Source organism: Vanacampus margaritifer, chromosome 2, assembly GCF_051991255.1.
Source record: "Vanacampus margaritifer isolate UIUO_Vmar chromosome 2, RoL_Vmar_1.0, whole genome shotgun sequence".
Taxonomy (NCBI): Eukaryota; Metazoa; Chordata; class Actinopteri; order Syngnathiformes; family Syngnathidae; genus Vanacampus; species Vanacampus margaritifer.
In genome coordinates, this window is record NC_135433.1 from 38,576,930 (window position 1) to 38,592,152 (window position 15,223).

The following is a 15,223-nucleotide window of genomic DNA, read 5'->3' on the forward strand; positions in this document are numbered from 1 at the left end:
TACACTTTCTTGCCGGCCTTTTTTTCCGGGGAATAGCAAGTATATACTGCAGTGTGTGTTTGGCCATGTTGCCATCAAGTCTACTCTCAGGATCATGATACGGTGACCTTACGGTGGTGTTACGTCTGGCTTCCTCATATACTTCACTTCCTATACCGGGTGGTTGATCCATTGTATCCACTCCATTCATGGTGGCATCGTAGTCCATAACCAGTGTCTTCTCCGTGATCAGACTGTACCCACTCCTCCGATGAATATGCATTGGACTCGGGGCACTCTTCGTCGTCCGATTCAACGTCCGCCTGAGCAGAAGTGCACGGTTGTGCTCCGCGTTTTTCGGCGTGAGCATCGCTAGCCGGTGAGGCTTTATGACGTGGTCATAGCCGCCGCGTCAACACTTCCAACTTCGGCGTCAACCTCGGAGTCACCATCATCATCATCGTCGTCATCAATGTGCTCTTTAGCACTGGTTAATGCTTCTCTTCTTTGAAAAAAACGATCAAGCGTGAGCTGCTTGCCATTTTCACTTTCTCAGCCATTGTACCCTCAACACTCTAGCTCCGCCTCACCTCTTCTACTACTGACGCCTACCCGATCTTGTCCAAAGAGTCATCGCTGCCATCTAGGGGCCAAAAATAATCATTCTACTAACTAGATCTGCTTGATACTTTCAGCACAGCTGGCCAAGGCTTTCCTCCACCCGTTTCCCCCCCCCCCACCCCAAAAAAAAAAAACTTGGTGAACGTCTTTTAACGTCTTTGGCGCTCCTCCGTAGGATTTTACTAAACGTTATTTAACATTTTTGGCAGTCAAAGAGTTAACGGTAGAGCCAAGCTCTGTTGTGTACTTGGCAGAAGCCTACCAGTCGACTCATATGATCCCTTAAACTCGCTAGTCCTGAAGATTTGAATCATTCAAAAAGACTTATTGCTTATTTTGTATTCAACATCTAGCGTCTAATTAGAATGAAAGTGTTGGAAGATAATGCCTGAAAAAGGTATTTATGCAATATTCACTCCATTCATGTCCATGTCTACAGTCTACCTGGTTCTGAGAGGGTTTCTATGCCTGATGGAGAATTGATCAGCACATACAAGGATTTCTTGCAAGACGCTGAGACACTGTGATAAGGCTTGCACATTCGTTTCTAGCCAGAGGGCTGCCGACGTCGCTGGGAAGTCTAATCAGCCTCTCTCGACTGACTTTCTGATCCACCGCTGGACACAAGTGGTCCCTTCATTTTATTTCAATTTGCACCGCAAAGTTTTTGGTGGGAAAATTGCATTTGATGCCCAGGAGCAGAGAAGCGGGTAGAATTGGATGAATCACTTGTTTTCCCTACCCATCTAAGCTTTTTTTCCCAATGAAGGGCAAAATAAGATATCTGTGGGAGATACTATTCCGTGCTTGCTAGGCGGCCTTGGTCATCAATTCGTGTTGGAGGGTGCCTATGGAGAGACTTACTATGCAAACTGGACTATATGTGCCTGCAGAGGGTTGAAGCAGGAGTAGAACCCTGCCTTGAAGAGCAGTGTGGTAGTTAAGGTGACTCCAAGCAACATTACGTATGTACTTGACCATACGTTTTGGAAGGATTTGTCTTAAGCTGAAGAGTATTGACTCAGTATCACATCATGGGCTAGAAAAAAAAACATTGGTGGGTGCGATGATATACTGTATTACTGTTACAAACATATGACATTGACATTGGATTAGAAAGTAACAATTCATAGTCAGTAGGGGTGTGAATTGCCTCGTACCTTTCGATTCGTATCACGATTCATAGGTCACGATTCGATTCGATGCCGATTAATCCCGATACGAATCTATAAATTGATTATTGCAAAAAAAAAAATAAACTCAAATTTAGAAAATTCTAATCAGTAAACTTCTACATGTGCACTGTAAGATTTGTATAGAAATGTATTTATTTATATGAAAATTCAGGCTTATAACTGAGCCACTGCATTTAACAAACAGGTTGCAGTCTGTTTCATGTTTGAACAGCACTGAAATAAAATATTAAGGCTTAATGTTCCATTAAAATAACATTTTTCCATGCTTAATGTGGTGTAAATCCTAACCCTAAGTAAGACAGTAAGAAGTTTGCTGAATATTCCCATAAAAAATTAACTCTTTTACTGCCAAAGACGTTAAATGACGTTCTGCAAAAACCTACGGAGGAGCGCCAAAGACGTTAAAAGACGTCCTCCCATTTTTTTAATTTTTTTTTTTTGAAACGGGTGCTGGCAAGGCTTGCGGAGCTGTCCTGAAAGTTTCAAGCAGGTCTCGTGAGCCTAATGACTATTTTTGGCCCCTAGAGGGCAGCGATGACTCTCTTTTGACAAGATTGGGTGGGCGTCAGTAGAAGACGTGAGGCGGGGCTAGAGTGTTGAGGGGACATTGGCTGAAGAAGCCATAATGGCGGCCGCTTGCAAGCAGCTCACGGTCGAGACATTTTTTTCAAAGACATCAACCAACGATAAAGAGCACATTGATGACGACGACGATCATCATCGATGATGATGATGGTGACTCCGAAGTTGGAAGCGCTGACGCGGCGACTATGACGACGTTATAAAGGTTCACGGGCGAGCGATGCTGACACCGGAAAACACGGACAACGCTCAGGCGGACGTTCAATCGGACGACGAAGAGTGCCCCGAGTCCAATGCATATTCATCGGAGGAGTGTGTACAGTCTGCTACTTGCTATTTATTCCCCGGAAAAAAGGCCGTCAAGAAAGTGTAACGTTTGCACGCGAAACGGACAAATGCGAAAGTGAAAGTAAACTGTGTGTGAGTCCAGCGGCGTCTCCTTGCACGCAGGAAAGCGTTACAAAAAGAAAAACTGTATTTGAAGCATCCACATAATTGTAAATAGTACCACAGTTGCACACATTTGTAAATAGTTTGCGGAATTGTTTTGTCAAATTGTTACACTGTTGAATGGAAATAAACGTATTTTGCAATCTAAAAACACTTTTTCATTGTTCGTGGTGGTGTATTACAGAAGTAAAGCACTATTTAGGTGTTTGTGGCATCATTCATGGACAAAAAGAAGTGTAGAATTCACTAGAGTGCATGAAATAACATTGTTTCACAAAAAGCTCTTTTTCTCCGCTTTTTGTTACAAAACAGAGCATTTCGGGGAAAGTAACCATTTTCTATTGTTGATTACTGATGAACAGAATAAGGTAGAAACAAACTTTTTTTTCTGATGAAAGATGAGAGTCCAATCTTTCATTTGGTAGTATGTGTGTTTCCATAGTCCAAACACAACATTTTCTGTGGACCTTGAAAGATCAGTCAAAATGCTTAAATCGGCTGGCACTGGCAACAACCCGTTTCTGAAAACGTCTGGCAGTCAAAGAGTTAATGTTTAAAAATCGATTCGGCCGCTTATTGAATCAATTCGAGAATTGCGTGCTTTAATATCGCAATATATTGCAGAATCAATTTTTTCTAACACCCCTAATAGTCAGAACCTTGTATCTCAAGAAAGCTTTTATGCCTTGTTCAGTGTTTAGTTGATCAAGCCAGTTAACATGTTTCACTTTTTTTTTTTTTAAGATGAGCAAAGGCTTTGAAGGCAGGAGGCAACTGAAGTTACTTAGTTTTAATGCACAAAGCTCTGACAGCCAAGTTGAGGGTGGCTAAATAATGTATTTCATTATTATCGTTTGAAAAAGAACACCATCGACCAGGATTAAATACTTTAAAGGGCTCAACTGTTGGTGGATGAGCGTGGAAACAGAGTGATAACAATGGATTGGCATCCGTGCTATTACTACAGTTGAATTGCGATGCAAAGTTTCAGTTGGCATGAAGTATGCAAAACTTCAATGTGGTCTTGATCATTTAACAACAAACCAATGAATCATGTCATCCGTTTACGGCCAGTTAGAACTTTGTGATAAGATTATCACTTTTCTCCTGCATGTCCTGTTAAGTGTGTGGCTTTTAAATAAATATATATATATATATATATATATATATATATATATTATTATTATTTTATTTTTTTAAGTACTGAATCTCCACTGGTCATCAGAACTGTACCTCAAAAACATCTACAGTACTACCTTATTCACTTTGTTTTAAAGTGCTAAGACACCAAAGACAGGAAACAGCTTGTTTTACTAAACCAAGGCTAGACAACCTTTGATTATCAAATAATCAAAATCATGTGGGTGAATTATTTACTATTTAAGTTTCCAAGTAATTCTAATACGAAGAACATCATCTATCTAGGACCACCTACTTTAGCGGGCCAGAATATTGGTGGACTAGCCTGGAGAAAGTGTACATACCCGTGGGTGAGCACAACTGTAAATGTACAAAAGCTAGACATCACTTAATGAAACAAAAAAAAATGCTATGAATCATCAACAAAATTCACATGTACATCTCTACTCAAGTCAACTTCAACGGCATCTCTGTAAATTAGTGTTAGCAATAAATGTGTTGTTTCTTTTCAGTACAGGGAGTCCTCGAGTTACGGACAAGTCCTGTTCCTACGCTGGCGATGTAATATTTACATCAAAATTCTTTGCACAGTAATTAAAAAAAAAACATATTTGCGCCACCCGGAAGATGCCGGAACCAATATTTGGTGTTTCCGCACAGACATTCATTGCTGACGGACGGCAAAGTACAGAAGACACAAGAATGTCCGTGTTTTGGGAGCCATCCGACCTCAGCGCATATGTTGCCATGTGGTCCGAGCAGTATCGAAAAATGTAATCAAGCGTGTACCGCTGCAAGGAGTGTTGAGCTAAATCTTACGTCTAAATACGTCTTGCTTACACAAGTAACGTTTAGAGGAAGCTGGGGGTGACGCACAGCTGAGTCCGCTGTAAAGTTGACCCACCATGAGGGGCGGACTCGCCATCCCGTGACGTCTATACCTTGCTACCAGCCATCACAAGCTGATAGGAACACACACGAGAGAATTTCAGAAAGTCCTTTTGTCAAAGAGTATGTTATCCCTAGGAGACATACATTTCCGAGTAGTTCTTTTTTTTTTTGTCTTTTTTTTTTTTAGCTCAGTATTGTTCATTCGATTTGACATCATCATTGCTCTCCTTTTTTTAAAAAAAAAAAGAAGTTTTTTTTCTCTTTTTTTAATTTTTTAAATATATATGTATATATATATATATATATATATGTATATATTTTTTTTTTGAATGTGTATGTGCGTGTGTGTGTGCGTGCGTGCGTGCGTGTGTGTATTCATCAGTTCACCTAAAGCCCATTAAAAAAAATCCCATACTAATAATATAATATAATAATAAATTGCCAAATGCAGAAACATCAATGTAAGTTATCACGATGTAGTGGCTCTCGCTAACAGACAGAATTAAGTAACCAGAATTAGGTTAAAAAATTCTATATACGTAGACCATGTTTCTATAAATTTTGATATTTGGTTTTTATTTGAGGCAGATATGTTTTCCATTAAAATGTGATTTATGAGGAGGTTAGACCATTGGTCGATATTCAGAGTTTGTTTATTTTTCCAGTTAACAAGAATTGTTTTTTTTGCGATAGTAAGGGCTACAAGTGTAGATTGAAATTGTTTATGTGGTAAGTCAGTTGTTTTTAGGTCACCTAGCAAACACAAGTTTGGAGATAAAGGTATCCTACAGTCCAAAATAGCGGAAAGTTTTTCTAAGACTTTAGTCCAGAAATACATAACCGGAGTACATAACCATAAAGCATGAACATAAGTGTCTGTAGTGTTTTGTAAGCATTGGAGACAAATGTCGGAGTCTGAGAGTCCCATTTTCTTCATCATATATTGAGTAATGTATGTTCTATAAATAATTTTATATTGGATAAGTTGTAAATTTGTGTGTTTTGTCATTTTAAATGCGTTTTCACAAACTTGAATCCAAAAGTCAGATTCCGGTGCTATAGACAAGTCTGTCTCCCATTTCGAGATGGGTAAAGACATTTTATCAGTATTTAAAAGTAACATTCCGAGTAGTTCTCAATGATGTTTCTGGTGCCAAAGTTACAGTTAGTAAAGTTAGTGACTGACTTGTGTAACATCAAGAGTGGCTCACTCCAATGAAAAGCCAATTAACGGGAAGTATACAGTCCATCTCATTTTTTGAATGGGCTAAGCTCAAATTTGAAAGAAAAAAAACCTGGCAATCTCAGCAGCGTCCCCACTTTTCACTGACACGTCCCCGATGATTACCATTTAATCAGCCGCAAACTCTCTTAATGACCAGATTAGTCTCCCGCCAATTTGCCAACGCGCTAATGGTTCTCGTCTGCCAACTGAATGGCAATTAGGGACTAACTATTTCAATTCACCTCAAGGCCCCTCTGATGGGTCATTACTAGCCTAGTTATCCTCGCATAAACCAACCGCCAGGCTGGCAGCGCCGCTCCGGTTTAGAGAGCAGCTGCCGATGCTTTACGACCATCTTGCGGGCCTTTTTCCTGCGTCGTGAAGACAATGTTTCCATTCCCCTGAAAAGAAACCCACAGCAGCAGAGGCGTTTTACCTTGTCCTAATTAAATGGCTCTAATGTTGTGTAAATGTACATTTTATAGCCAGAACTACAGCGTAGAGGGAGTTGTAACTCTGTTGACAGAAGGTAAGTGAATCGTTTATATGGGTGTGTGAGGTGTTTGCCGTTATGTCAAGGCTAATAAAAAAAACATTTAGCGCCACGGTTAAGAACGAGGTTGATTGTGTGCACTTGATTGTAGATTAATGGCGTCTTAAAACAACCCGCAGAGGCGCTGTTGATTATTTCAATGAGTTTGCTGTCTAAAGAAGACCAGCATGAAGACCGTGTGACATTGCCATGGGAACAGAAATTCAGAACAGAAAGGGCATAAATAGATACATTGATCATTGATTTTCTCCACGGAACACCAAGGTGATCAAATGCCCATCCCTTATATAAATAATATAGGAAATTTTAAAATCCTGTGTATAATATGCACCCGTGTATAATGCGCACCCCCAAAATAATTTTAAAAAATCTTGTTTTCTCTCTGTACTCTCTCTGTATTCTCTAATAAAAGTGAAACAAACTTGTTGTTTACTGCTAATATACTACTCACAAAAAGTTTGGGTTATTTGGCTTTCAGGTGAAATTAATAGAAAATGTAAAAAGTTCATGCTACAGCGATATCATATGATTAAAGTAGGACATTTAAGTAGAAGGATGCACTGGTGATTTCCTCATGACAAACAATTCATTGAAACCAAAGTTAACAACAATGGTAGATACACCACAACAACAAAATTTAATTGTCTCAATAACTCGTCATGTGCCCTTGAGCATCAATTACAGCTTGGCAAGGACGTCTCATGCTGTTCACAAGTTGACTCATTGTCTGCTGAGACACATGGCATCTCACTCTTCTTGAAGGGCAGCCCTCGGGACATTGAGGTTCTGGGGTGCAGAGTTTACATGGCGAGTTCCTTTTCAATAGGATTCAGGTCTGGAGAAAGTGCAGGCCATTTCAATTGAGGTACACCAGTTTCCAACAGCCGTTCCCTGATGATACCACCTCCATGAGATGGAGCATTGTCATTTTTTAAATTTTGCCATTAAACTCCTCATTAGAGAACAGCAACTTGTGCAAAAAGTACTGAAACATTTAACTGTTGAACAGCTTAGAGAAGGTCTCATTAAGTTCACCTGTAAAGGTTTGAATTTTTTTTAGGCTCATCCTGAAATTTCACCTGAAAGCCAAATATCCCTAACTTTTTGTGAGTAGTGTTTATCCCAATTTTCAGCGTGTTTTGAGAGATTGAGATTTTAGAAAAACCTGTCTACTTTAGATTATCTGGCCACTTGTATTTTTACAGGGATGTGATTTGACCAAAGTGAAATTATCTGAAAATTTAGCCGGGGGTCTGGGGGCCGCTGGCACCCAGCTAGGCTAGCTAGCGAAGCCCCCCGGAGCTCATGGGTTTTCCGTGTTTTTAAGTACTTTCAATGCACTCACATGACAAAGAAATAGACAAAACAACAGCATAAATTTTCAATGTATATTGAACTATCCCATATAAAATGGCAGTTTTAGTCAACTCAAAATCAGTCACATTCAAAAACATTGGACTGCCTTTGCTTTTAAAAACTATCACTGAGAATATCATCATATCTAACTAATGTGTTTACTAAGTTAACACATAAATAATGTTGAAGAGTTCAAATTTCATGAACAAATAATTGTATCATGACCAAATGAAAAGTAACTCATATTAGAGCATACCACAAATGTCTTTGTTATAGCAGAAGATGTTATCTGTCGGAGTCATGTGCATACACAATGAACTACTAAAAAAAAAATCAAAAAAAATCGGATTTTTTTTTTTTTGGGGGGGAGATAAAAAAAGCGGAATTCCGCGAATTAGCGGAAAAATCACATCCCTGATTTTTAGGAAATGTATTAAAACACAATTGCTAATTGTAATTTTGTCAAATTGATATGTTTGTGCTAGGGCTGGGTTTAAAAAAAAAACGGATAATCAATATCGAATTTTCCTTTTCAAGCCCGATATTGATTTATAAAACCATGAATAAATTCTTTTTGGTTTTCATGATTCCGAGAATAGTACGGTGGGGCCATTTTGGATCATTTTATATGGAAAAATAGTTCTTAATCACGGGTTCTAAATGTATAATACAAAATACACTTACTCAATGGGCAATTGGATATTTTCCTACCAGTGTGTAAAGTACAAATGTAGGATGGGAGGGGCTTGTAAATGGAAGCCACATTGTTCAAGTTACGTCACCTCTATAGGAATGGAACTCTGTTGGAAATTGAGGACCTACTGCACACTTAAAATGAGGCTAAATAGATTTACAGTAAAAAAAAGACCTAGTCAAAAGTTTTTTTGTTTTTTAATTCTTACCTTCCCTGCACTTTGATGTCGGAGATGGCGTAGAAGTATCTGGACAGGTTGTTTTCATCCACCATGGTGGCGCCAGTAGCCGGCTTCAGCAGCTTAATCCTCAGGTCGGTTATGGTGAAGAAGTCCCTCAGGTTCTTGGTGGTATCCAGCTGGCCGTACAAGGAGGCCATGTTGTGCAGGCGAGGCCCGGCGAACAGGGCAAAGCGATCCTTGATCTCAAAGCGGACCGTCTTGTCGTTCTTCCACACGTAGCCCCGCGAGTAGTCCTCTGTGCAGATGATGTCCAGCAAAGTACGCTGTGTGAGGTCGCCCACCGTCTTTGGCTCCATGGTGAAGCCGTCCAAACAATCGGTGGCATAGAACTGGTAGGGCGTCCAAGTCCGGCCGTAGTCCAGCGACTTCTCCAGGACCATCTGCTCCGGTCGGCCCGACTCGAAGGTGAGCACAATGTCGTCGGTCAGCTCGATGGTCTTGTTCCACGACAGCGTGATGTTGACCTGCAACGGCTTGGGGTATTTCTTCCATGAAGTGGACTGCCAGAAGGTAGTGGGGTTGCGACCCTCGAAGTCAAACATCAACTCGGGCGGATGAGCCAACTCTTCAGTGCTTGCGTCACATTCGTTGTTGCACATGTAAGGGTTCTCCTGTAAAGACAACCAAAAAAGGTGCGATCCTGTCAGTTGATGTAGCCAGGCTTCTACTATGGACACAAAAAAGGAAGATTTGTATAAGTGGGATATGTGCGGAAAATAATTAGGGCCAATGAAGAGAGAAACATTTTTTTTTTGCCAGGATTCTCACTTTACAGTCAGATGTGAGGTTTAGCCAACCTAGAACATTTAAAAAACAATTAACAAGGAATGTAGACAAGAGACTTAGATTATTTTTACTCATGAGAAGAGCGGACAGAGACGTGCAAAGATCTCCCACCCGTTTTGAGCACACTCCGGCGAGTCCTCTCTTTTTAATAGGATTTTCCCTAGTTTACACAGATGTTGCTGCTCTAAAGGGGAGGGGTCACACAGCAGGAACCTTCAAGGATATGAGTCATTATGCAGATAATAATACAGACATGTCTTCAGTGTTCAACAGTTCAATCAGACACTATCTTGTGATAAGGCACCGTTCCTGCCCTGCAGCTGGAAAGCATCAGAGTCATGCTTTGCAATACTATAAGAGTGAATATGGGATAATTTACGTACATTGACTTAACAGTTATTCTAAAATCAGAATTCTGAGATTAAAGTCAGAATTTCCGTGATTAAAGTCAGAATTCTCTGAGATTAAAGTCAGAATTCTCACTTTAAAGTATTACTAACTAGAGATTCCCCTTTTTCCCCATCATGAAATTCCGGTTGGTCCTTTATTATTGGCAAGCGAATGAGGTCTCGGAGAATACATCGGCAAAAAAAAAAAAAAAAAAGTCAGATAAAGCCAGAATCCTGAACCTTTTCTTTCTCTTCACTGGCCCTGATCCTCTTCTGTAGATATGTTTATGTAACGTGAACATCACAGTGCGATTCTTAGCGCCCCACGTCTCACCATTATAAACCAAGCGTTGTCTTCATTCGGCCGGTGTTAAAGCACTTCTATCACATTCTGCTCCATGTGTACTCGATAAAGCGCGCACACTGGATACATAGAGCGGCTCATTAAGATGTCTCTGCGGATCCTCGCATACTACCGTTCCGCCGCCACCACCCAAATTGCTGCTGTAATTGATATTCCGGTGTGGTATTCCAGTCCTGATATGGGACTGGAATCCAAATGAGTTGTTTCTTATAAAACACAGGGGTCACATGTATTTTTCATGGGGCCCCCTAGTCTGCTGTGTGTACCACATTCATCCATCCGGACCCAGTCAGTCTATTTGTGTGTGGTGTGAGAATGCGCAGAGCTTCTCGATGCATTTGTCTATGAGTAGGAACCAGCGCTCTCGAGTGTGTGTGTGTGTGTGTGTGTGTGTGTGTTAGTGAGAGAGAGAGATCAGAAGGCGCACTCCCATTGACATTCTGCTCACCCCTGCCCCGCCCCGGAACAATGAGGTTAAGTGCTGATGAGATTCACATCCACTGTAAAGCAGCTCGATAATCAGCAATCATCTGACACCCTACACGCTGGAATTATCTAAAGGTGAGAACAATCATTTCGGCAACGCCCAGGCGCTTATCGCTCGCTCGCTCTCAATGAGCGAGATTGACATGGGCGGCGAGGATTGCCGCAAAGAATACTGATAAGCACTCGCTGCTACGTTTTTATTTTACAGCACCACTCGCTGCTTTTGTCTTGTAAGGAATTTTATTCAATGCTTAGTGGTGCTCAAAGGATCTGAACATCTGAAAAATGTTGATCACATTTAAAGTATTAAATCCCTTGTTACTTATTTACTGTACAGGCAACATTTTAACAGCTATTTTAAGATTCTTTACAGCTGTATATGTGACGTTAACCACTCTATAATTAAACAACTTTGAGACTAAAAGGCACTCATCTATTGATGTCTCATGTTGCTCATGTTTCATGTCGCGGGACCCAGGCTGGTTCTCAGTTATCTCAGTCTGCGTGAACTTGCAGCCACCAGAGTAGACTGACCAATGGGTGTGTATTTGTGGCTGTCTTTCTTAAAACCCAGAAATGTAGCATGTGTGAAAGCTTATGTTAGTGAAGCCATCCTCTACAAAATGTGCCCAAAGACAGCAATAGTTTGCTTCCAAAATGCTTAGGAGTTTCTCCAAAAATCAATTGAAGCACTTCATTCCTTTAGTCCCCTGATGTTGGCAGCTAAGTTCTAGCTTTGCACAAAACGCTGACACGTGGTTCCCGAGTTGAGTTTTAACCTTTAAAGTTAGACGAACGCATACAACAGTTAGCAAGTGAGTGGGTAGCTATAGCTACCAACAATTGTTATCAGTTGAGTTGACAGCACTAGATGTACTTTTCTCCAGTCAGAAATAATGCTGCATTCGAGGATGGTCAATCGGAAGGCAGATTTTTCCGAGTTCAAACCAGGAAGTGTGTACGGGAACACCCCCTTGAAATCGGAAATTCCCCTTATGAAGTGGGTGGGGGGGGGAAGTACCCCGACTTTAATGGTACGAGTGACGTTACTCTACAATGGCGACCGCTTTGGATACACAGACCGTGAATGGTAAAACACAATTTACTTGAGTATGAAACTGTAAGCTTTCTTTATTCCTAAATATTCAACATAACTTCACGTGCGTGACAGTATGCCGCTATCTCCCTGCATGAAGTTATACAGTGAACTACTGAACTGTATTGAAGTCTTATGAAATAAGATAACAATAAATGAAGCAAAATTGCAAGAAGGCAAGTTTGCTGGAGGTCAAAATGAGTTTTGAGGACCAAAATAAAAAACAATTTATCACTATCCACCATTTTGGTTGTTTACTTTAGCCTCAAATGCTTTCAGGTCGCAACTAGGAAAAACCAACTCGGATATATCCGACTTCCGACCATCCTCAAATGCAGCTTAACTAGCAGTTGGCAGCACTAACCGGACTTTTCTGTCCGAAGTTTGCGAAACGATGCTATAATCTTCTAAGATTTTGTGCTAATTTTACAAAAGCTAGCCAGCAGGGTAGTTAGCAAGCAGGCTAGCGGTTGGAGTTAACAGCTAATGCAGCAGTCCACACTGTTGCCTTGAGCTTGCCATTTCTTCAGTCAAAACTGAGCCGTGGCACAGTCTTGGGAGAGTTGCTTTCTAGCTAGCTAAAGTTAAAGAACCACTGTAGCGGTTAGTGTTAGAACTTAGCAAATGTTAGCAGTTGATACCACAGCCTGGATTTTGCTATCTTTTTAGCCTGAATTAAGATCTTGTGAGAAGTTTTTGTGCAAATTTTTCGGCACATTTTATCTTATTCACTTGCTGCTTTTGTCTCCCTCCATTCATCCCAAGAGGAGTTTTATTTTCTGCTCTATTTAATGCTCAAAGAAGGTTTGATACGTGACCCCGCCCCTGTGTCGCTGATACAGATCTCCTTACTTCATTCTTCCTTTTGTAGCCACGCCATGCTATCAGCCACTTGCTCTTCAGCTGGGAGTCAATAACAAAGCCACGTAGCGGCAAGATTGCGGGGCGAGCTGACTCAAAGGCGCGTGGCGTAATCCAATTAGGAGGCTAATAAGGGTGACGCCGCTGAGACGGGAGCGGGAGGAATGTAAAAGGAGACCTTTTCCGCTTGCCGGGTTTCCAAGGAAGCTGCTAAAAGTGTTCTCTCCTTGAGACGCCAACGCACAAGCACAGAGGCCAAGGAGGCAGAAAACAGAGTGCGTGTTATGGAGGATGTCAGGATGATAAATCACAGCCAGGTTGAATAATCTGTTTGTGTTGTTGCTGTTTTTTGTGTGCGTGTTTCATAATTTTGAGGTTTTTGGCTTTCTGTTTCTGCTCTGCCAGACCCAGTATTGTCCAACCTTTTGTGAACAAGTGACTTTGATTTAAATCTCCTTTGACAGGTGTTGAGCATTTCCGACTGTCTGTTTGTGCTGCTTTTGGTTTTATTTGGGCAGGTTTTGACGTTTCTGTTTGTGTTTTTGACTCCCATTCAGAGTCAGAATTGCCCCATTTTTTTGTGAACAAAATATTTGGATTTTCTTCGACCGGGGTGGTGCAATTCAGTCCGTGTTGTTGCTGATCTTATTTTGGCAGGTTTTTAAATTCATTTTTTTATTCCTATCCATTGCTTAATAAGACTGTCAGCCAGAGTCGATATTGTCAAGTTCATTTGTGCAAGGGAAAAACTCCAAAATCCTTTTTTTTTGGGGGGGGGGGGCAAATTTGAGAAGGGCCACATAGTGTATGAAGGAATTCCCCTTCCAAGATGACCAGGCTGCAAAGTACAATGTTAGTTTGAACAGCATGAGAATCAATTTAATCAGATGAAACTCCACCAGAAAAGCGTTTCTTCCTATTTGACGATCTTTGTGTGAACAAAATACTTGTTTACGACCAGGGGTCCGATTCCCCCATTGGAATGAATGGCGATCTGTCCGTGCTATTACTGTTTTGTTTGTTAGGTTCTTACTTCTGGTTTTTACTCCTTTGATGTGATGAAACAGTCATGGAGTAGCTTTTTGCAATCAAAAGAGTTTGCTTGGAATCTTCTGTGACCGGTGTTATACATTTCAGTCTTTCAATCTTTTTGGGCTGTTACTGGTTTTGTTTTCAAAGGTTTCTACTTCCATTTTTTTCCTCCCAATTTTGGTTTGATGGGACTCTCAGATGGAGCCAGTATTGACCAGCTTTTTGTGTACACAGGACCTTGGCTTGGATATTTTGTGACAGGTGCATTTAAGTCCATTATTATTATTAGTGTTGTACCGATAGCGGGAGAGGCCCCGATACTGCATTAAAACAGTGGCATCGGCAGGTACTAACAAGTAACATGCCAATACCATCATTTCCAACGCTAATATAGGACTTTGGAAGCAGCATCTTGTGTTTTGCTTGTGCACGACATTCACTGAACCAATAACAGGGCAGCCTTTTATGTTAAAAAAACAAACAAGCATCGACCGATACTGCTAAACTGAGTATCGGAATCGGTATCAGGTCTTAAAAAATGGTATCGGAACAACACTTAATATTTTTTTGGGCCATGTTTATTTCTTCTATTTCTACCGTCCTGCCCTGAAGACTCAACCAGAGATGTTACTGTCCAACTTTTGGTGAACAACTTCGAGTTGGCTCTTTTACGACCGGTATCATGGATTTTCGTACATCTATGACTTTTTTAGTAAGTTTCAACTTCCTGGTCTGAATTCCGATTCCTGGCTTGATAACATTCAGCCAAAGCTTGTGTCAATCAACTGTTGGGGAGCAAATAACTTTCTAAAAACAATGCATATGACAAAGAGCACTTAGTAAAGATGTATACTGCTCTCTTAGCTTTTTGACCAGGCAGCTAGCTAGCTAGCCATAAGCTTGTCACATGTAATCAAAAGGTAGTGTTTTTTTTTTTTTGGTCTTATATTTGAACGTTTTGTAGAACCTGTGATTTCCCCAAGGTCTTTCTCCTGCTTCTTTCATTTGTTGTTCTCCCTGAGACCGACACGTCTGCGGCTAACGACGAGCTATTTCCCCACCGAACAGCGAGGCGTAAATAAGGGAGACATTTGCATCGCTACGCCGACAGAAGAAACGGGGGAAGCGGTCATAAATTCAACCCATAATCATCCTCTCGCCGCCCGCCTACACTTTGGGCCTTTGGGGGAGCGATCAGTCTATCCGAGGAAAGCCTGTTCAGCATCAGCAGGGGATTCGTTCCTTTCACAAAAGTCCCATCCTTCATTAATAACGCTCAAT

General features: G+C 40.9%; 1 protein-coding gene and 1 long non-coding RNA gene across 3 annotated transcripts in view; one reads left to right on the top strand and one right to left on the bottom strand.

The window, feature by feature from the left end:
* LOC144044857 (uncharacterized) overlaps window positions 1-15,223 on the top strand; it is a 109,734-nt gene that overhangs the window by 55,511 nt on the left and 39,000 nt on the right. The window lies entirely within an intron of this gene.
* Window positions 1-15,223, bottom strand: part of LOC144044855 (netrin-G1-like) — a 93,417-nt gene that overhangs the window by 35,693 nt on the left and 42,501 nt on the right. For both annotated transcript variants that reach the window (XM_077559524.1, XM_077559523.1), the window contains exon 3: window positions 8,896-9,539. In XM_077559524.1, the coding sequence (XP_077415650.1) occupies window positions 8,896-9,539 (644 nt within the window). The remainder of the gene's footprint in view (window positions 1-8,895; window positions 9,540-15,223) is intronic.